This window comes from Hakea prostrata, chromosome 3 (assembly GCF_041222555.1).
Source record: "Hakea prostrata isolate BN-2017 chromosome 3, UWA_Hpros_2, whole genome shotgun sequence".
In the NCBI taxonomy this organism is placed as follows: Eukaryota; Viridiplantae; Streptophyta; class Magnoliopsida; order Proteales; family Proteaceae; genus Hakea; species Hakea prostrata.
In genome coordinates, this window is record NC_142602.1 from 41,197,840 (window position 1) to 41,221,794 (window position 23,955).

Genomic DNA, 23,955 nt, shown 5'->3' on the forward strand with positions numbered 1-23,955 from the left:
AAGCATGTTGATATAATTAACATACTTGAGTTAACGACCATCCTTACCTTAATCGAGTTGTAAATAAATTCAATGATCACCAAGAATGGTTCCAAAAAATCAGTGTTGATACCCTAGACAACATACAAGTATCATTAGAGAAGAAAGCAATCGAATTGAAGGTCAAACGGATCAATTCGGTCACAAACAGGGTGATCTCATATCTTGGTTGACTGGCTGGTCAACTTGTCGTTGACCAAGCAGTCGACCAAGACTTGTTATCCTCAGGGCAGAATCAAAACTTGGTCCAAAACTGACCTTCCAGTGCTCCGATCGATACAAAATTTGGAGGGCATGTTTATAACAGTAAGAGGATACTACACACTAATTTTCATGATGATCCAACGGTCCAATCAGAAATTGCCAATTCGAAATTTTAAGTTCTATATGTTAATTATCAAGAATCAAATTGGAATTGATTGGAATTGTAAAGGATGATGGAAATCAATCAAGTGAATGTTAAGAATCAAGTTAAAAACTTAATTTCATAATAATCTAAGCTTATCATGTATCTACATATCAGTTTTGAATCAAGAATAGGTTAAATCGAAAAGAATCAAGGTAATGAAGTGCTAGTAATCTCAATGGAATCATAACATAGCATGAGTGGGGGAGGATCATGGAATTGAAAAGGGGGAAAATCATGGTTAAGTGTTTGCAAGGTTGCAGCACTTCAACCATGGTCTCAAGATCATAGATTGATAAAAAATGAATAGATTAGAAGAAGAATAGAAGGAATCATACCTTTAGTTGATGATTAATGTATAGCACTAATGATTTGAGTCAAAGATCTTCCCAAACATCAAGAAAAGCCCAAGAGAGTGTCCAACCTCGAGCTCTGGAGTGCCAATGATTAGTTTAGGTCCTCATTCACGAGTTCCAAAAAGGTAGGGGCAAAATGGGAAGTGATTTAGTGAATATTCGAATTCCATTACTCTTGGTCGACCAAGCAGTCGACCAAGCCATGACAGCAACTTCAAGAGTGGATTCAGGAGGCTATACAGGGTCAAATCGAGCGGGGTTTTCTCCTACAAGTCAATCAACAAGTCTAGTTTCAGAAAATAGCTTCGAATTGATCACGAGGTTCCAGGAAGTGCTTCAACTAATTCAATCTTCATCGATGCGCAGATTTTCACTCAACACTGACAATGTGCTCAAGTAAGGGGCATCATTGTCAATGTCCATAGGCTCTGTATCAAGCATCGAATCATCCACTAAGAGGGCCCACAGGTCTCTTCTACCACCACTTCGGGTCTTCGGACCTACAACAGTATAAAATCCGGGCCGGGTCAGGGTTAGGATAAGGCCGGATTTTACACTACTGACTTTGATCTTCCAGCACTTCGGAGTGAGTTTCGAGGATACACTAGTGGACACTAGTTCACTGGGATATACTATCAGGACTAGGACCATCCGACAGATGAAGCTAAAACAGACAGTGAGATCTCCTAGTCCAGAGGGTGAGGATGATGAGACAGAGGAGGAGGAGGAGTCTGAGGATGGAGGAGAGGATGTTGGTCCTGATAGTGATGATCAGGCCGGAGATGACACAGAGATGCATGAGGCTGAGCCGGAGCATCACGAGATTCCCCCTTCATCACACTTTGAGACAGGTGGTGTGAAACCCAGCCCTAACCTTAACCCGAATACTCTTTTGTCTGTAGGTCCGAAGACCCGAAGTAGAAGTGAAAGTCAACTATGGGCCATATTAGTAGAAGATATAGTGTTCGACTCCGAACCTATGGAGATTGAAGATGATGCCCCATATTTGAAGACAGTGTTGGATATAGAAAAGAGACTATGCCTTGATGAAGAGAAGATTGGTTGATGACCATAGAGCTTGGTGGGATATGATTTAAAGCCATTTTTCCATGCTAGGTAAGTTATAGAATATGTGTTTAAAGTTTCGTTTGATTCCGAGTAGTGGAAGGCCCTCAATTCCCTAACTTTGGCTTTGTTGTCTGCCTTGGTCGACTGCTTGGGTCGACTGGGCCAAGCTATTCAGCCAATCAACCCAGAGATGCTGAACTCGAGCAGAATCTTCTGTTTAGGTTATATTGCTATATATACCCCATGACTTTGTGATTTTAGTATCCCTAGCTTCCAAAACACTTAGAGAACGAAGGGAACTCATCTCCAAGCCTCCAAAAGTGTTGAAGAAGACCTAATCTTGCAATCTTGCAAACTCTCTCTCTTGTTCTTCAATCAAAGGTTAGTATTCAATCTTTTGTGTTCTTGATTCATTCTTTCCATGATCACTCTCATCTTTGAACTGAGATTATAATGAAGATGCTGCAACCTTGTAGTCATATCTTTACAATCTCTTTTCATTCTCTTATGTCATGATCATCTTATTCATTCTTAATATGATTTTTATGATTTCTTCTTAAACTATGGTCATATTCTTATTTTGATTTATTCTAGCATTGTAGATGCCTCTCCATGATTATTCATACCTCTGATCTACTGTGTTCTTGTACTAGAACGAGACCTTATCATCTCTAGTTCATCTCTTTCATTCATAGCATGTTTCCAATTAAAACCATGATTTTTACCAAAATAGAAACTATGATTTCAAATTAGTAAGTAATGGTTTTAATCGTTGTTTGATGTCTAAAATATGATATTTAGTCTTAGACTACTGTGTTAGACATTCTCTCCAAGTTTCGTCGCATTCCGGATTGTGTAGCATAGGTTTCGGATCAAGATTCTCTTTTTGATTTCGGATTTGCTCTTGGGCAGACTGCCTGGGTCGACTGACTCAGTCAACCCAGCCAATCAACCCACAATGACAGAATTCGATTTCTTCGTCCGTTTCGATTCGATTGATGCTTATTCTTTTAGGACTACTTCCTAATGACTGCATGATGTTATTCTAGGGTTTATTTGCTAACTTTGGATTCATCCTCTTGTCCATCCAGAATATATTCGAATCTATTTAAGATAAGGAAAGTTGTTACCATATTAACATAGATTGCATAGATTTAGTTTCTAATTTGGGAACTACTTAGATTTGCTACTGTTAAGTAAGTTTCTATTATGATATGAATGCTATTAGTACAATAGGATCTTATTTCCTTATTTATTTCATGTACTTGATTATGTATGAATATTTATTCATATATGTTGCTTATTCATTTAATCTTGTCTTATTATACTCTTTCATATGATGAGATATCTGTCATGGATGATATGACTGAATTATGATTGTGATTGTTTAGGTATGATTTGGGATTGGGGAATGTCCTTTTGACATTTCTGTCCTTGGACCTCATTGGGAGTAGTATGGGATATTTCCAATGTTGCCCTTTGACACTTTCCCGGATTATTGGTTTTCATACCTAGGACTTGTCTAGCAGTGTTTGGCTAGGATATTCCCTTTTATATCAAACCCGATTCGGAAGGGTATTGAGACCGAATGACCCGTGGTAGCAATGGGGATTCATGGGTGCTCAAGTGTGAAATCCCGCCTAATCCTAACCTTGCTACTGTGCCAAATCCATACCTACCATATGCATTATTGAATTTATTCTCTGTCGTATGAGTTGCCTAGTTTCATTTGGTAGAAGTTTACCCCGAAGCTGATCTATCCTCTCTACGATTTCTTCTTGTGCCTTCTATTCCCTTTGATAGGAGGGTGATCTTAAGTCATTCCCATGACTGATCCTTCTATCCCTGCTGTTCTAGAGTGGATCTCCATACACCCTATAACCTTGTGAACTCTCCACATGATGATTTCTAAGAGAAATCAAGTGTGATCTTCATGATTTGTTATTCCTTCTAATTGTTTCAAGACTTCAGGCTTTTCATCTCCTGTTCCTCAATCAAAGGTTAATAATCTCTCATGTGCTGTATTAATCTACTCTTACTATGTTTATCCTTTGTGATTGAGATTTAGAAGAAGATGTTGCATCCTTGCAACCATCTCTTCTACAATCTCCTTTCATTCTTATGGTTTTATGATCTTCATATTGGTCTTTGCCATGATCCTTGTGAAGTCTTCATGAAGCCATTATCATACTCTAGAGTTGATTTCAAAGCATGTTAGATTTATTCCTTGTTTTCTTACAAAAGAATTATTGTTAATTGTTTTCCGTTGATTTTGGGAGAAGAAAGTCAAGGTAAAAGCGATGTATCTCCATCTCCTTAGAAAACCTAGTACTCCCCCAATTTCGAGGACGAAATTATTTTAAGGGGGGAGAATGTGACATGCAGCCCAAACCTAGACCAGGACACCCTATTTGTTTTGGGTGAAGAAAGACTTGTTTGATATTAGACCTTAAAGTTGGACCTTGATTTCAGTGTTATCATCTTTGAAAGCCTTAAGAAGTCATGCCAGACCTTTCCTTTAGGGTAGACCTATAATATTTGGCCTTATCCTAACCTTGGCCTGGTCTGGAATCTGTTATGTTTATAGGTCTGAAGACCCAAAGTGGGGGAAAAGAGACTTGTATACCCTTTTGGTTGATGATTTGGAGTCGGAGCCCAAGCCCATGGACATTGACGATGATGCCCCTCACTTGAGAGCATTGTCAGTGTTAGTTTTGAATCTGCGCACTGAAGAGGGGACAATTAGTTGAAATACCTAATGAACTCCCGTACTCAATCTGAATATATTTCCCGTAACTAGACTTCTTTATGGACTTGTAGGAGGAAACCCCACTCAATCTGACCCCATATAGCCCTCCAAATCCCTGTCCGAAGTTGCTGAACTATGTCTGGAAAATCCTGCTTGCGCATCAAAGAAGGTGAGCTTATTTTTTGGACCTAATGACCTCCCATGCTTGATCCAAAGGTATTTCTGGAAACTAGACTTCTTGATTGACTTGTAGGAGAAAACATCACTCAATTTGACCCCGTATAGCCCTCCGAATCCCTATTCGAAGTTGCTGAACTATCTCTGGATTTTCTGCTGAAACCTATTACCTGTTTTGGTCGATCCTTTTGGTCGATACCATCAACCAAGACCATCGACCAAAGTTACCCAGAATCGAGAAAAATATGCTTTTTGGATATTCCTTCATCTATTTAAGTGAAACCTCGAACCTAGAACGATATTTTACTCATTTCAACACCTGAGAACGTGGGAAAGCTCCTCTTAGGATCCTCCTTAGCTTGGGTGATGATCTTCTACAATAATCATTGTCTCTTTTCTCCAACTATCATCTTCCAAGGTATGATTCTCTCTCTTGCTCTCTATTCTACTCACTTCCCTTCTTCTTTTACTGATGAGACCATGGCCAAGGTGCTGCAACCTTGCAAACACCTTGCCATGAACGTCTCTTCCCATTTATACTTGCTTTTCCTTCATTCTTGCTATGCCTCACTTGCATCTTGATCCTTACATATACATTATCATGATTCCTTGCTTAACAAATTTCTTATACTAAACTGAGATGTGGAGTATGATTAGTCTAATCTCTGGCTTGCAAATGATTGTAATCATGTTCCTAACCTATTCCCCAACTAATTCTCTAGCTTCCCTTTCAATTCCATCAATTTCTCATGAATGCTAGGATTCTTGTCTTTAGAACATAGGACCTCAATTTGGGGGTTTTCATTTGGACCATTGGATTGTGATAATACTTGCTAGGTAGTGTTCTTACATTGTTATGAATCATCCCTCCAAGTTTCGGATCGATCCGAGCCCTGGAAAACCCATTTCGGACCAAAATCCCCAAAATCCACTATTCTGTCCCGAAGACAATTTTGGTCGATCCTTTTGGTCGATGCCATCAACCAAGACCATTGACCAGACTTGTTCCTGACAGCAACCTTGCTCCGTTTTGATCCGTTCGACCTCCGATTTTCCCGATTTCTTTTCTAACCTTTCATTTATGTTTGTCTAGGGTCTTATTACCATCTTTGGATCATTCTTTTGAGATTATTGGATTATCATCATCGTGAATTAAGGTAAGGACGGTTGTTACCATAACTACATAGATTATGTGATTCTTGCTTCTATGTTAAAGACTTAGTAGATTTACCTTCTTTATCGTATTTCCTACAGTATATGACTGTTATAAGTACTTCAAGTATAGTAGTGCCATGTTTACATATTCTTTTGTTATCATGATTATGTATTCTTAATAAATTCATATGTAATTGATCATGTTATGGTATGTATCTTTCTATATGATGAAATGTCATTTGTGTATGATATGATGGAATTGAGAATGTGATTGAATAGGTATGATTTGGGATTGGGGAGTGCCCTACTAGTACTTCTATCCTTGGACATCGGAGGGAATAGTATGGGATGTTCTCCAAAAAGATGCCCATTGACGCTTTCCTGGAACATTGGATGACATACATAGGACTTGTCTAGATGTATGTCTAGGATGTCCCTGTCGTATCAGACCCGAATCGGAAGGGCATTGAGACCGAACGACCCGTGGTAGTGTATGGTTTGATGGGCGCTCTAGGTCGGTAACCAATCCGGTAGGGGACATAAATCATGCTACGAATACTCGAAAGGGGCCATTTATTGGTAGGGTTGCAAATGGCTAGACTTGGGCTCACGGGCACTCAAGACCGGTAACCAACCCGTGAGAGGACGTGAGAGCTTCCCGTTTACTATTTGTGGATGACCAATAGGGTTGATGTGAAACCCGGCCCTAACCTAACCCGGATACTCTTTGATTGTAGGTCCGAAGACCCGAAGTAGAAGTGAAAGTAAACTATGGGCCATATTGGTGGATGATATAGTGTTCGACTCCGAACCTATGGAGATTGAAGATGATGCCCCATACTTGAAGTCAATGTTGGATAAAGAGAAGAGACTGCACCTTGATGAAGAGAAGATTAGTTGATGACCTTAGAGTTTGGTGGGATATGATTTAAAGCCATTTTTCCATGCTAGGTATGTTATAGAATATGTGTTTAAAGTTTCGTTTGATTCCGAGTAGTGGAAGACCCTCAAATCCCTATTTTTGGCTTTGCTGTCAGCCTGGGTCGAGTGCTTGGGTCGAGTACTCAATGCTACCCAGCCAATCGACCCAGTGTTGTTGAACTCAAACAGAATCTTCTGTTTTGAGAATCTTACCATATATACCCCATGACTTCGTGATTTTAGTATCCCTAGCCTCCATAACACCTAGAGAACGAAGGGAAACCATCTCCAAGCCTCCAAGAGTGAAGAAGAAGACCTAATCTTGCAATCTTGCAAACTCTCTCTCTTGTTCTTCAATTAAAGGTTAGTAATCTATCTTTTATGTTAATGATTTATTCTTTCTATGATCACTCTCATCTCTGAACTGAGATTATGATGAAGATGTTGCAACCATGTAGTCATATCTTTACAATCTCTTTTCATTCTCTTGTACTATGATCATCTCATTCATTCTTAACATGATTCTTATGATTTCTTCTTAAACTATGATAATATTTCCTATTTTGATTCATTCTAGCATTATAGATGCTTCTCTATGATTATTCATACCTCTGATCTACTGTGTTCTTTTACTAGAATGAGATCTAATCATCTCTAGTTCATCTCTTTCATTCATAGCATGTTTCCAATGAAAACTATGATTTTTACCAAAATAGAAACTATGGTTCTAAATTAGGAAGTAATGTTTGAATGGTGGTTTGATGTCTAAATTATGCTTTCTAGGTTTAGACTACTGTGTTAGACAATCCCTCCAAGTTTCGTCGCATTCCGGTTTGTGTAGCATAGGTTTCGGATCAAGATTCCCTTTTTACTTTCGGATTTGCTCTTGGGCAGATCGCCTGGTCGATCAAGCCAATGCTACCCATGACCAATCAACCCGTAACAATGAGAATCTGTTTTCTTCGTCCAATTTGATTCGAATCATGCTTATTCTTTTAGGACTACTTCCTAATGATTGTGTGATGCTATTTTAGGGATTATTTGCTAACTTTGGATTCATCCTCTTGTTCGTCTGGAATATTCTCGGATCTATTTAAGGAAAGGAAGTTGTTACCATATTAACATAGATTTAGTTTCTAATTTGGGAACTACTTAGATTTGCTACTGTTATGATAGTTTCTATTATGATATGAATGCTGCAAGTACATTAGGATCTTATTTCTTTATTTACTTTATGTACTTGATTATGTATGAATACTTACTCATGTATGTTTCCTTATTTATTTAATCTTGTTTTATTATACTCTTTCATATGATGTGATATTTGTCGTGGATGATATGACTGAATTATGATTGTGATTGCTTAGGTATGATTTGGGATTGGGGAATGTCCTTTTGACATTTATGTCCTTGGACCTCATTGGGATTAGTATGGGATATTTCCAATGTTGCCCTTTGACGCTTTCCCGGATTATTGGTTTTCATACCTAGGACTTGTCTAGCAGTGGTTGGCTAGGTTATACCCCTGTTATATCAGACCCGAATCGGAAGGGTATTGAGACCGAACGACCCGTGGTAGCAATGGGGATTCATGGGTGCTCAAGACCGGTGAGTTATATCCGTGAGGGGACATGAATCACATTGTGGGGACCATTTGTGGGTAGAGTTGCATATGGATAGACTTGGGCTCATGGGCGTTCAAGACCGGTAACCAACACGTGAGAGGACATGAGAGCTTCCCGTTTACTATATGTGGATGACCTATAGGGTTGATGAGTCCGTATTTGAGAGAGTCGGATACGCTGACTCTAGTGTGAAGGATACCGGAAAGGATCCCGAGAGGGGAGGAATGGACATATCTGGATCTGAGTTGATATGACTAAGTAGAAGACTTGCATTGGGCTAGGCTTTACCTTGACATGCGCCAATACTTAGACCAAACGGTGATGTGAGAGAGAGGTGACTTAACCCCTAACCATGGATTGTCCAAGATGGATGAAGGACCCACTACCAACCGGCGTTGTGTGATGAGACCTACCCAAAGAAGTATGGTGCTATGACTTAAAGCATGTCTGCCTATAGAGACCAGCATACATAGAGTTAGACTCATACATGTATTGTTGCCTCATATCATATCATCTTATGCTTTGTTGTGATACTATGTTATTTATGCTATTATGGAATAACTTGCCTTGCTGAGTTTCTTTGAAACTCATTCCTTTTTGTACAATATCCTTTGTTAGAATATTCTACAGGTTTTGATGGCTATGAAGCGCAATATGAGGAAGCGCAAGATGAAGAAGCGTACCATACGCAAAGTGCTAGCGACTACGAAGATTACTGTGAGGATCCCTCGAGTGGTCTCTCTTGTTACCAGGATTAGCCCTACTGTGGAGTGGGAGCGTTTGAGCATCATCGATGAAGCCTATGTCTATGAGGACATCCTTTATAAAGTAGAAAAGACTCTAGTTTAGATTATATCTTTCTTTCTTGTCTTTAGAATCGGTTGTAATCCCATTTGATTTTCGAACTACATTCCGTTGTACTCGTGGAGTGAGATTCCACCTCACTCTACTTTTGATTTATATATCTATTGGTATCTTTTCCGCACTCTGATGACTATCTCGTTACTTTACCTTGATTCATTTGAATAATATTGTTAACATTGATTTAGTCTTGTTCTTGATTATATTGTTGTGAATGTGGGAGGTTGATTTCTCTAACTACTGGATCTTGTGGACTATGGATCACACACTCGGGTATGCCAGATAGGGTACCGGCTGGGTGGATGTGACAGTTGATGAGTCCGTAATCCGGGATTACGCTGACTCTAGTGTGAAGGATACCGGAAAGGATCTTCGGGGGCGAGGAATGGACGTATCTGGATCTGACTTGATACGACTGAGTAGATGACTTGCATTGGGCTAGGCTTTACTGTGGCATGCGCCAGTACTTATACCAAACGGTGATGTGAGAGAGCGGTGACCAATTCCCCTACCACGGTTTTTTAGATGACTTTACCGAATTTCCCTAGCAGACCCAAGATATCTTGTATGATTGAGGGGGAGTGACTGACAACCCAAAGAAGTATGGTGCTATGACTTACAACATGTCTACCATAGAGACTAGCATACATAGAGTTAGAATCATAATTGCATCATGTGTTTCATATCATATTGCATCATGCTATGTTTTGTATCATGTATCTATGTTATTGTGGAATAACCTACCTTGCTGAGTTCTTTAGAACTCAGTCCTTTTTGCAACATTTTTGTTAGACTCTCTGCAGTACCACCACTCATTGACTATGATGGTCAACACTCTGAAGACCAAGTTGATGACCCGTACCCCACTGGTCACGGTGTACAAGTTGATAAAGACCAGTAGTCCGAGATTGGGACTTATCTGGAGCAGTTCGGCCTTTGCAGTTGTGTGCTACTGTTGGGATATCGTCCCATTTTCTTTTTAACCTTTTAGTTAATTTGTTGAGACCGTAGTTTAGTCTGTTTCCTTGTCATGTTGGGAACCGGTTGTAAACCCTTAATTTTAGTCGATCTACCTTCCGCTATTATTATAGGATGGGTTTTCCCCTCCTTTTCACACTTTGACTATTTGTCCTATTTGTATCATTTCCGCACTCTGATATTATTTGTGAAACCTTCTGAGATCCTTTCTTGACTTTTATTATTAAATTATTTGAATACAAGGAATTGTTCTTGCTTTTGATTATATTATTGTGCTAAGTGGCTATGATCGTTCCTAAACTTGATCGGCGGGATCGTGATTCACTCCCCGGGTAATCCAGATAGGGTACCCCTTTGGTGGATTTAGGGCGGGATGTGACATCAAGACCGGTGAGTTATATCCGTGAGGGGACATGAATCACATTGTGGGGGCCATTTATGGGTAGAGTTGCATATGGATAGACTTGGGCTCATGGGCGTTCAAGACCAGTAACCAACCCGTGAGAGGACATGAGAGCTTCCGTTTACTATATGTGGATGACCTATAGGGTTGATGAGTCCATATTTGAGAGAGTCGGATACGCTGACTCTAGTGTGAAGGATACCGGAAAGGATCCCGAGAGGGGAGGAATGGACGTATTTGGATCTGAGTTGATGTAACTAAGTAGATGACTTGCATTGGGCTATGCTTTACCCTGACATGCGCCAGTACTTAGACCAAATGGTGATGTGAGAGAGAGGTGACTTAACCCCCAGCCATGGATTGTCCGAGAGGGATGAAGGACCCTTTGCCAACCGAGGATGAGTGAATTGAGACCTACCCAAAGAAGTATGGTGCTATGACTTAAAGCATGTCTGCCTATAGAGACCAGCATACATAGAGTTAGATTCATACATGCATTGTCTGTCTCATATCATATCACATTATGCTTTGTTTATGCTATCATGTTATTTATGCTATTATGGAATTACTTGCCTTACTGGGTTTCCTTTGAAACTCACTCTTTTTGTACAACATCTTTTGCTGGACTATTCTACAGGCATTGATGACTATGAAGCGCAATATGAAGAAGTGCAAGATGAAGAAGCGTACCATACGCAAGGTGTTGGCAACTATGAAGATTACGTTGTGGATTCCTCGAGTGGTCTTACTTGTTACCAAGATTAGCCCTACTATGGAGTGGGAGCGTCTAAGCGTGATTGATGAAGTTTATGTTTATGAAGACGTTCTTTATAGAGTAGAATAGACTTTAGTTTAGTTTGATTATATCTTTCTTTCTTGTCTTTAGAACCAGTTGTAATCTCCTTTGACTTTTGATCTACATTCCGTTGTACTCGTGGAGTGAGATTCTGCCTCACTTTACATTTTTGATTATATATATCTATTGGTATCATTTCTTCACTCTGATGATTATCTCGTTACTTTACTTTGATTCATTTGAATAATATTGTTAACCTTGATTTAGTCATGTTCTTGATTATATTATTGTGAATGTGGAAGGTTGATTTACTCGATACGGGATCTTGTGGACTGTGGATCACACACTCGGGTATGCCAGATAGGGTACCGGCTGGGTGGGTGTGACAGGTGGTCCTTCTCATGCAGTTCCAGAGACTTCAGATCCCGGTGCACAGATGAGATCGATGACTTCCATGCTGGAGAAGATGGAGGTCAGATAGGAGCAGATGTATGAGAGGATGAAGTCATGACAGGATAGGATAGAGCATCAGGTGACTCAGCTAGCAGAGGACTTCAGAGCTTTCAGAGATCCGAGGAAATCACCTAGATAGACTGTACTTTAGCATTTCCATTTATGCATTATCTGATGTAATCGTTATAAAATCCTTTGAAATTAATGAAGTTCACTTTGTTTCACTTTATTATTGTGTATTATGCACTTTTCTTTTGTTGCATTAAGTGACAATTATTTAGGTGTAATTATGGTATGTTATTCAGAAATATTCAGTTATGCTTCATTGGTTAAGTTTCTAATCCAAGTGTTCTATTATTCACTTCTAAGAGTAGAGGAGTCATCTCAGATTTATGACTTAGGAATGTTCCGTTATTGTTTTCTGTGGTTAGGATTTCCTTGAACTTTGCGCTCTGATACCACTCTGTCACATCCACCCAGCCGGTAGCCCTACCTGGCATACCCAAGTGTGTGATCCACAGCCCCGAAGATCAAGTATTGTGGTAATCAACCTCCCACATAGACAATAACATAATCATGAACATAAATAATCAATGTACAAAGTATAATCCAAAAGATCCAAATAAGGAAAGAATAAATCATAAATCATCAGAGTACGAAAGATAATCAGAATGTCTAAATCAATTAAGTAAAATGAGGCGGAATCCCACTCTACAACCAGTGGAAAAGTAGTTCTAAAAAGAAAAGGAAAATGAATGAAAACTAATCCCAGTAGCAGATACAATAAGTAACTAAATTGTTCTCATTCTTATAGACAACATCTCTATAAGTATAAATCTCAAAAATGGCGCAAGGGCGCTTCCACTCTATGGTCGGACTAAGCATCGTAAGCAGCATAACCACCCGCGGAATCTTCAGTGTAATTGTCGTAACCGCAATCACCTTCCTGGAGATATGCCTCTTCTCCTTGCGCTTCTTCATACGAGCAGTCATGATACTCAGAACCAGTAGAGAAATCTAACAATACATTGCACAAAAGGAATGAGTTTCAAAGAAACCCCGTAAGGCAGTTAATCCATAACAACATAAATAGCAGGATTTCAAAGCAAAGTAAAATGCTATATGATATTAAACACATGATGCAATATGATTCTAACTCTATGTATGCCGGTCTCTATTGGCAGACATGCTTTAAGTCATAGCACCGTACTTTCTTTGGGAAGGTCTCATCACACAACGCCTTTTGGTAATGGGTCCGGCAACCCTCGGGACATTCCATGGCTGGGGGTTAAGTCACCACTCTCTCACATCACCATTGGTTTAAGTACTGGCGCATGTCAAAAGTCAAAGTAGCAGATGAAAGTCTCCTACTTAGGTACATCAAGTCAGATCCAGATACGTCCATTCCTTGCCCCAGGCGATCTTTTCTGGCATCCTTCACACTAGAGACCTCATAGTCCCTGACTATGGACTCATCAACCCTATAGGTCATCCACATATGGTAAACGAGAAGCTCTCAAGTCCCCTCATGGATTGGTTACCGGTCTTGAGCGCCCATGAATCCCCATTGCTACCACGGTTTGTTCGGTCTCAATACCCCTCCAATTAGGGTCTGACATAACAAGACATCCTAGCCAAACACTACTAGACAACCCTAAGTATGTCATCCAACAGTTTAGGAAGCTGTCCAAAGGGCATCTCCGGAAACATCCCATAATATTCCCGTAGTTGTCCAAGGACAGAAGTGTCAAAAGGACGCCTCTCCTTTCCAAACCATACTTAATCATTCACAAACATAAATCCATAACATCACATATATGGTAACTTCTTTTATAGAAAGAAATCAATAACAACATACAACTTGCATATATTTGGTAAGTAAATCATACATGAATCAATTTAGTATAAACAAGTAATGCTACTGTAATCAAGATAGTGCATCAGTAGTATATCCTTGTAAAAATCTAATTAAGGAAACAAATCAATGATATTCAAATATAGAAACTAGATAATGCAATCTATGTAATTAAGGAAATAACCATCCTTACCTTATATAACTCGCAAAGGAATCTTAGGGAATCAAGTAAGACCTTGACTAAACTTGGGAAGAAAGTCCTAAACAAGTGTATATAACATATTAGGAAAGATACTAGAAAGGAAAGATATCAAAACATCCAAAACAGACCAAATATGAGGTTGCTGTACTCATTGGTCGATTGGATTGGTCTACTGCCTCAGTCGACCAATGAGTCAACCAACAGAGACAGTGGCCTTCAAAAATCAAGGTTTTAGAATATGAAACCGAATTTGGTGGTTCAAAAGGGTACTAAACAAGGGGGAAACTACAATGGCAGTATACTAGTATATAGAGGACTTCAAAACACTAATCATATCAAGTCTTCAAGTTACAAATTAGGAAACAAAAAGTTGCCATAATTAGATCAATCATGGTTCTTGAAGAATTCATAGTAAAAATCATGGACAAGAACAATAGGATGATGGATCACTAATTGTGATAAAGATATCATGAAAAGCATGCATAGATCTTCAAGAAAATAGATTTAAGACTGAAGAACATCAATCTAATTAAGGAAAGTGAATGAATACATGTTTTCCTTCAAAAGCGATTGATGATCTTGATGAAGATCATCCACCAAGCTTTAGATCCTTAGGAAAAGAGAGGGAAAGAGTATAGTGATGGTTGCAACAAAAATACAACATCACTACTACTATCCTCAATCAGAAAATGTAACAAAAATAATGGAGAATCAAAGATGAAACATAGAAGAGGATGATCACATACCTTTTTGTGTAAAAGCACGAGTTTTGACGAAGATCCGTCAAGAAAATCACCAAGGATGCAAGGGAGATGACTTGCAGAGGGCTCTGGTACGTTCCAAAGAGTTTGGAGGCAGAAAATATGAAGTAGACTCGAGATTGGACTTAAATAGAGCAAGCAAAGACCTAATTAGCAAAATAAGATCTCATTGGTCGATTGGATTGGTCGACTGGCCCAGTTGACCAATGAGTCGACCAATCAGGACAACAAGTCCAAACAGGGAAATGAAGGCTCAGATCAAATCCAAACATAAAGGGGTTTTGCACACACATTAAGTGACTTACCTAGTAGGTAGAAATGCCTTCAAACCAAGCCAGAGAGTATTCCAAGTCTATCGACTAATTCCATCTTCATCAAGGTGCAGTTTCCATAAATGGAACACTGTCATCAACTCTCATGGATTCTAAGCCAGCCACCAAGTCTTCCACTGGGATGGCCCATAGTTGACTTCTTGCTTTACTCCGGGTTGTCGGACCTACAAACAAGAGGGTTTCCGGGTCAAGGTTAGGGATGGGTTTCACATTGGCGGCAATGGATACTTGCTGGAATGTGAGCGAAGTGTGGATTGTGATCTGGAACCTTTCCCCCCTCGCTCTTGCTGATCTGGTTGAGGTAATTGAATCCCCATTCACCCATTCTCTTTCTTCAGCTATTGAATGGTGTAGATCTATCCCCATTGTGTTGGTGGTTACCAATCTTGTTAGTTGTATCCCCTTTTCAATGTTCTTGATTCGATCCTGTCCGAAAACGAATCCCTACATTCGAATAAAGGATGGATCTAATCAGGGAAGGATTTGGGTGATAGATCTGTGTTAATTTTAGGGTTCTGTTTGCTCCTTGGTCATAGACTTGTTAGGTCTGGAATTCGGATTGAGATCATCCCAAAATCGGATTGAAATTGGATGATCAAAGCCTGAGTTTCGAATTTGAAGCTGTCTGTTTTTGGGGCTCAAGGCGATCGCTTGAGCCAAGCGATCAGCTGGATCATAGTAGCTATGTGACTTTTGGCTTTTACTCGATTTGACTCATGTTACTTATATAATCTTGTAACCCTGTGTTTAGGTGTTCTCTATCTTTACTGAAAGTCTTCTAATTGTGATTGGTTTAATTTCTAAGGAACTTTTGCTTAATTACAGGTAAGGACATACATTCTTGTCTTTATGCAATAACATGTACATGATGAATTAGTTGCTTTCTTTACTATTTACTAATCATGTACCATGTTGTAATTGTATAAAACATGATGATACTATTGTATACTTGTTTGTGATGTTCTTTTATGTACTTTATCATTTATGATATTGAACGACTGGTTGTGGTATGATGGTGAATGATGTATTGTAGTTGTGATGGAAAGGGTATTCCATTGGGATATCTTGGCTTGAGATATCAGAGGGCTGAGGTATGGGACACATGTTCATTGATGTCTCTAGCACTATCATGACTGCTGGATGACATACCTAGGAAGTCTAGAGTTGCATGGCTAGGTACACATACTACTACCCTTTCGGTAGGGGGAATTGAAGCCGGATGACCTGTGACGATGGTGATGTGACTCTGTTTCATCCTACAACAGTAACTAATCCGTGCGGAGACTCAATGGTCCATTGTTGTTCATGCAATAGTAGGGTTGGGCTCATGGACGTCTAAGGAGCTGACCAGGTGTCTTAAGGAGTCATGAGAGCATTCCGTCCCAACAATATGTGGATGACCATAGGGTTAGGGAGTAGAGTTCAACAGCGGTAGCCAGTCCGTGAGGATTCTCATTCCTAGGTTGCGAAGGATATGGAATCGAGTTGGATGGTTCCATAGGGGAAGTATCTAGACTTCATGTAGTGTGTTACTAGCATGGTAAAAAATTCAAGGGAAACTCAAGTTTCGACCGGGTGAAAATGGGAAACTTAGGTGGAAACTTGGGAAATTTCGAGGAAACCGAGGACTTTTTCGCACAAGTTTCGACATCAAGTTTCAACAGGTTTTAGAGACTATTTTGGGGTGGGATTCTGTATTTAAGCTAATTAGTGTATAAAGAACACATTGGCACATGCATTTTAGTAAAAAAATCAATGTAAATATGTCTTTTAAATTACATAACATTAATGTAAAGATGACCGAGAAGTACACAATAAAGTTAACTATACTTAAGCAAATAAGCATAACATTCAACATGAACATATTAACTTCTAAGCTCTAACTTCTAACTTTTAAGTTCAATTCGAAATATCAAATAAACTCTTAAACATCAAATACAATGTAACTAGTAATAAAAATAAAATGGGAAGTACAACTCACTAAGTCAGTGCCAATAGGAGTGCCTCGACGGATCCATCCCGTGACTTGAGTAGTACTGTGCTTGTGACATCCTCTCCTCTGACCAACGGACATAGACATCCCATGACATGTGATGCCTATGGTTGTCGAGGTAATCGACAACTGCAGCTCTATAGGTCTGGTCATCAACATGCATAAGATATCCGATCTGAGGGAATGCACAATAAGGATAGGGAAGTCCTTCTTGATGAATCTCAGGGGGTATGGGTTGGGGTTGCACCCCGAAGATCTGCTCCACAAACATCTGTGCCCCCGAATCAGCATCCGTATAAGTTGCACCCCTATGCACATATACCGTCCTCCCATCAGACGCTGGATAATACATCCTACCCTGTTCCACTTCCACTCTCGTATGTCCTCCATAATCCTCGGGGAAACCCCTGACCATAAGATGCACTACTATAAGCCCCAGAAGAAGATGCAGCACCGCTCTCGTACTAGTGGGGATCAGCTGTTGCCGGTATCCGGTATCCGACAGTGGAGCCTCTTGACTCATCTAGACTCATAGATCCTATGGAGCCTGCCAAGCTATTCACTTCAATGGAATTGTAAGACCCGTACGATGAAGTGTCATCCTCATACCCATGTCCATGGTGCTTCCCTTTCCCTTTCCCCTTCCGATCGCAAGTGGAACTACGACTGCACCATGGTCGACATCTCTGGGTAGCATGGGTGAATTGACTCTCCCCCGTGAACCTTAATGGCCCTCCATGTCCCTGACTCTCAACTGCTGGCTCTGGTGGTGGTGGTGGTGGTCTCTCTTGTGGTTCAGCTGAATCCTGATCAGCTGGCCCGTCACCACCATCATCATCATCACCACCACCACCATCATTATCATCATCATCATCATCACTCCCACTGTCATTCCCACTAGGGCCACTACCAAGTCCATCATCATCATCATTGCCTGCATCATCCTGTGCCTGACTAGCGGGTGGCTGAGTAATATCATCATCATCATCTGACCATATAATATTATCCTCACTGACACTGGATGCACCAGGGTGTGGTACAAAGGGACGGTTAGGCTCGGTGTGCACTCTCCCCTCTGTGGCCAAGAACTCATTCACATCAGCTCCCATCTCTCGTGCAATTTGACTGCTGGGTCGACCTCCCGCCTCATCCAATAATGGCTCTCTGACCCACTCAAATAGGGGGTACTCCTCCTCATCATCATCTATGGCAAAGATGTCAGCCAACTCAATCTTGTCCCCATTACCTTGCTCTTGACCTAACCTAATGTGCTCCTCTCTCAACCTCATATTATAATGAACATATACAAGATCCTCCAGCCGCTTCACCCCCAAACGGTTCTGCCTCTTAGAATGTATCAAATTGAATGTGCTCTAGTTACGCTCGCAGCCGGTGGCAGAAGATGTCTGGGAGAGCACTTTAACTGCAATCTTAATCAAGTACTCTGAGTCTAACCCGTATTGCAGCCACCACTCAGCTGCAAGAAACATAACCAACCTAATTAATAATAGTAAAAATAAATTGTGTCAAAAACTCAAATTGAGCATCTAAGACTTAGACTAACTGACTAAGTGACTAACCAGGAGTGGTGTTCTCCCTAGCCTGAATAGCGACTGAGCGACCGTAGCTACCAGTAGCATCTCTAAAAGCCTTTAACTGCGATAAATAATTACAAAGTTAGTAATAAGAAACAAGTATTTAGCCTAATTCTTAAGTACTAGACTACTAGTCATCTCACAAGTCACAACTCACAGTCTTACCTCATTATTAATTAATGCTTGTTTTGTCGCATCCGGTTCCAACCTTTCCACTACTTCATGGACTGCCCGGATCAAATCTGTCCTCATCCCAAGTTCTTTACTGTAGTGGTACATGGGGTTCAAATAACAGGCTATCAAACAAGCCAACAAATGAGATGGTAAGAAACTATAAAACTACATAATAAGTATTACGTTATTAACAATTAAGTATTTAAGTAATAACTTGAAAATTTTAATAACTTTCAACTCACCAGCCAAATGCAATGGATGTTTCAACTGCCTTTCCCACCTTTCTTGGATGATGTTAAGGAATTTTTGGTCGCCCCTAGGATAGACTTTCTTAACCATCTCCTTCATCATCTCAACTGCAGCCCATATATGTGGTAAAGTTGGTTTCCTTTGTTGATCTACCAACTTCAAGACTGTCACCACAGGGTCTAGAAGCTTGATAACAACTCTTAGATTTGCCCGAAGCTATCACTTGGATATGGTAGCCCGTCTTTGCTCTCCCTGCCGGTGATTCTGATTGGGGCCAAGCAAACCAGTCTTCAGATGCAAACATAGCACGTAGTTGGGCTTTCTTCTTCTAAAAACTCATCAAGGAAATCCAATTTGTAGCAAATCTTGTGACCCCAGGCCTCACCAAATCACCACCACATGTCCTCCTCAACATATCCAAAGCAAATCCATGGTTATATACGAATGTGGTCACATTTTGAGCCCGCTGAACCACATTCTTCACAAATTTGACTTCCCCCATGTCTTTTAGCATCAAATCAATACAATGTGCCGCACAAGGAGTCCAAAAGAGCCTATACCTGGGATCCTCCATCAACTTCATCCCAGCCTTCTTGAAATTGGCGCCATTATCAGTCACAACTTGCACCACGTGCTCTACTCCAACCTCTTTCACCACATTCTTCAACAACCCATATATGTATTTTGCATCCTTCTTGTGACCGGATGCATCAACAGACTTGAGGAACACCGTCCTCCCATCACAATTCAACATAAAATTGATGATAGACTGTCTAGTGGGACCAGTCCAACCATCACACATCACTGTCACCCCATAGTGCATCCACATTGGCTTAAGGCCATCAATGTAGGCTTTCAACTCTTCCTTATGCCGTGGGAGATATACATTATATATCTCATATGGGGTTGGCCCAACCACCCCACGTCCAGCACCACTGATCTCATCCACCATCGCCGTATAATAAGGCCCCTGTGCAGCATTTGCCGGAACACTATGATATAATGCCCACTTAGAAAAGGCCATCCCCACCTTGTCCTTCACATTACCCCACATATGCTTTAATTTCTTCTGTTTTGACTGTGGCCTCGCAAACAAGTCAGGATCAGTGCGTAGTATCTGCACATCAGGATCGGCCTCAATGGGTCTAGAAGCAATAGATGTGGCACTAGGTCGTGATCGTGGGGCCCATGGTAATGGAACTGACTCTCTGGTACTCTGGCTCCTCCTCATACTGGAGCTGCCTCCACTTGCCCTCCCAACATCTGGATCTCCAGATGACCCTGCACCCACGACTCTCTATGTCCTCCTGATCTCATCGTGTCTATAAGACTCCCTACTCATCCTGAGTACTCTCTCCATCTCTGCCTCTGGGGATGATGCATCAGCTGGATCTGGATCCACATTTGTCTCTCCCACCTCCACCTCCTCTATGCATGCTGCCTCGAACTGATCCCTCTTTGCTTTCTTTTGTGCCCTCTTCTCTTGCCCTCCTTTCACATACTTTGCCATTGCCACTTTAACTTCATAAGGGACATTGGGGCATCCAACCACATTGCGGTCCCCTCCCGCTAGATGGATCTTTAGTCTAGTGGCCCCACCTGATCCAATCTTTTTCAAACAATATTTACACTCTGACTTTTTCCTATCATCTGTCAGAGGCTTACCATGCTGCCAAGCTATGTCAGACATTGTGTTTCTATCTGAATCTCCAACTCAAAACTCAAAAGCTTGTGCACTGAATCGAATTCTCGATACAAACATACATAATATTTAATAATCACCGTTAAAAACTTAAAATAGAAACCCAACAGTCCAACACTTAAATTTTAATCAAAGCATTAATACTTTAACTGTTTAACATCTAAATACAAAAACTAAGAAAAATTCTTCAATTTAAGCTTGCACTATAATGGAACAAGTGAACAACAATAGAGAAGAGAGAACAAGATAATGGCATATTTCATTAACAAGTTATGTACCAAAATTTATGGATCAAAATTCAGACATCCAACATTGAACATTCCAACTTGAACATATTCTCTGTAAGTCTCTATTAAGCATGCTAAACAGCTAAAGATTTAATTTTTTTAAAGCTGTAAATGGAATACATCTATTAAGCATGCTAAACAGCTAAAGATTTAATTTTTTTAAAGCTGTAAATGGAATACATCTATTAAGCATGCTAAACAACTAAAGATTTAATTTTTTTAAAGCTGTAAATGGAATACATGAGCCAACTTGCAGCAAGACTCGATGCTGAAAACACAAGAATTTCAAGGGGAAAGAAGAGAAGCAAGGAAATGAAGCTAAAAACCCAAGGAAATGAAGCTAAAAGCAAGGAAACTACTGTTCACTAAACCATTCAAAGCTAGGTTACCTTCCAATAGAGCTTCAAACTTTGAAATAATCCACCAACAAGTGCCGATTTTACCAAAGGAGTGCTTGAATCTACTTGAAATCATGCAAAACCATGAAAAAAGGTCGAAAAATGGTTGAAACCTCATGTCGAAACTCTCTGCCTCCGCCTGCGTTTCCCGATCGAAACTCTGGTTTCCCAGAGTTTCGATCGAAGATGGCGACTTTTTATAACATTGAACCGGCTGGTTCAGCCGGTTCACTTAAACAAAAAACCAAGTTTCGAGTTTCGATCGAAATTTCGAGGGTTTCGATCGAAACCCTCGAATTTTAGCTAGTTTTCCCAGCTGGTTCAGACTGGCTCACCCATATTTCAACCCAGTAGGGAAATTTCGAGGGTTTCGACCGAAACCAATGATTTTTTTTCGGTACCCACTGGTTTCGTTTCGGTTTTTCAAAAGTGCGAAATTTCGGTCGAAGACCGAAATTTCGCATGTTTCGACCGAATTTTTTTCCATGGTTACTAGTATGACTTGCATTGGATTAGAAACCCCGACATGCGCCAATACTTATTGCCAATGGTCATGGTAAGAGAGTGTTGACTTAATCCCCAACCATGGATGCCTAATGAGGACTTTACCCCTTTACCTAGGATCCCAACAGAGGTATCCAGTCCGTGAGGAATCAGAGTGACTAGACCTACCCAGAGGAGGGTTGGTGTTATATCTTAAAGCATGTCAACTGTCTAGAGACTTGCATAGTTAGATCTTAGTAGCATTCATACTTTTGCATATCATTCATATCATATATGCATTGCTGATTGTGTTGACATATGGATGAGAAATGTGTTATCCTTAGTGAGTTCATCAGAAATCATTCATTTTCTTTGTATGTTATACTAATTGTGCAGATGGTTTCACAACGTCGGAAGTCGGAGATAATCCGAATGACTGAACATTCTCGTATGAAGAGGATGTGGCACCATCAGTGGGAGATGGAGATAGCATGCACGAAGTGTCCTGCGGATGCTTGGAGTACGCTTATAGCACCCATTGATGGCAGAAGGAGGCAGATTGTCAGACATTTTGCTGACTGTCTAGAGAAGAACTTGAGAACCCCCTTTCTTGTCAAGCATGAACAAATTATTTTAGCTTTAGAAAAAGAATCTGGAATGAAACTTATTTAGTTATTTGATTGCTTCCGCTGAACTTGTCATTCTTTTTGAACATGGATTCTTTCTTTGATTATTTCATTGGAGTATTTGAACTCCTGTTGTCACATCCACCAGCCGGTACCCCCTCAGGCATGCCCAAGTATGTGATCCACAGCCCCAAGGATCAAGTATCGAGCAACCATGCCTCCCAAATACGCGATAACACAATCATGAACAATGAAAATCAAGGTAAAAGCATATAATAAAGGAATCATGAATAAGATAAAATAGATAATCAGAGTGTGGAATAAAGATGATACCAAGTGTATAAAGATAATTCAAAAAGAGAGAGAGAGAGAGAGAGAGAGAGAGAGAGAGAGAGAGAGAGAGAGAGAGAGAGAGAGAGAGAGAGAGAGAGAGAGAGAGAGATAAGAAGTCACTTCCTCAATTGCAGCGGAAAGTAGATCATTCAAGTTAAGGTTACAAAACCAACTTCTAAAGAGTATATTAAAGAAAGTTAAATTACAGATCCGGTCATAAAGAAGAATTCAAAATATAACACTAAACGAATGTTTCCTCGGTCACATATAGTATGTCCTCATAACTAAAAATATCAGAAGTCCAGCACAACTGCTCCCACACCAATGTCGTGCTAGTCCTGATGTGGAGCATAATCCTCTTCGGTACCCTCACCAAGATCTTCGTAGTAGCCACTACCCTGAGGGTAGTAAGACTCATCGTAGGGCGCCTAGAAGGACGTGCCATCAGTCTCTTCAAAACCTTTGGAATAGTCTAACAAAACAAATGCACAAAAAGGAATGAGTTCAAAAGAACTCAGCAAGGCAGTTAATCCATAATACATAAACCATATGATACAAGTCATAACATGATGCGAAATGATATGAGACAGATGATGCAAATATGATTCTAACTCTACATATGCTAGTCTCTAGGGTAGACATGCTTTAAGTCATAGCACCATACTTCCTTGGGTAGGTCTCAAATCACTCTTCCCTCAATCATCTCGGTATCTTGGGTTCTCCGGTGGGAATTGGGTCCTGCATCCTTCGGGACAATCCATGGCTGGGGTTTAGGTCACCAGTATCTCACATCACCATTGGTATAAGTATTGGCACATGTCACAATAAAGCCTAGCCCAATGCAAGTCATCTACTTAGTCATATCATGTCAGATCCAGATACGTCCATTCCTCGCCCCGGGCGATCCTTTCCGGTATCCTTCACACTAGAGTCACGAATATTACTCACCGGACTCATCAACTCCATTGGTCATCCACA

The 23,955-nt window shown here is 40.3% G+C and overlaps 1 protein-coding gene across 1 annotated transcript; it reads right to left on the reverse strand.

Moving 5' to 3' along the window:
• Nucleotides 1-19,476: 19,476 nt before the first annotated feature.
• On the reverse strand, nucleotides 19,477-20,379 carry LOC149022238 (uncharacterized). The gene is made up of 2 exons (XM_089147576.1): nucleotides 19,949-20,379; nucleotides 19,477-19,882 (listed from the first exon to the last, which is right to left on the reverse strand). Exons 1-2 carry the CDS (start codon nucleotides 20,377-20,379, stop codon nucleotides 19,477-19,479), a joined length of 837 nt encoding a protein of 278 aa, XP_089003702.1.
• Nucleotides 20,380-23,955: the final 3,576 nt, after the last annotated feature.

Bases quoted from the DNA above. Each gene is read 5' to 3' on its own strand.
- LOC149022238 (XM_089147576.1), bottom strand. From the start codon at position 20,379: ATGAGGAGGAGCCAGAGTACCAGAGAGTCAGTTCCATTACCATGGGCC. The intron at 19,883-19,948 runs GTGTGATGGTTG...TTGTGATGGGAG, and splicing joins CACTATGGGGTGACAGTGAT to GACGGTGTTCCTCAAGTCTG.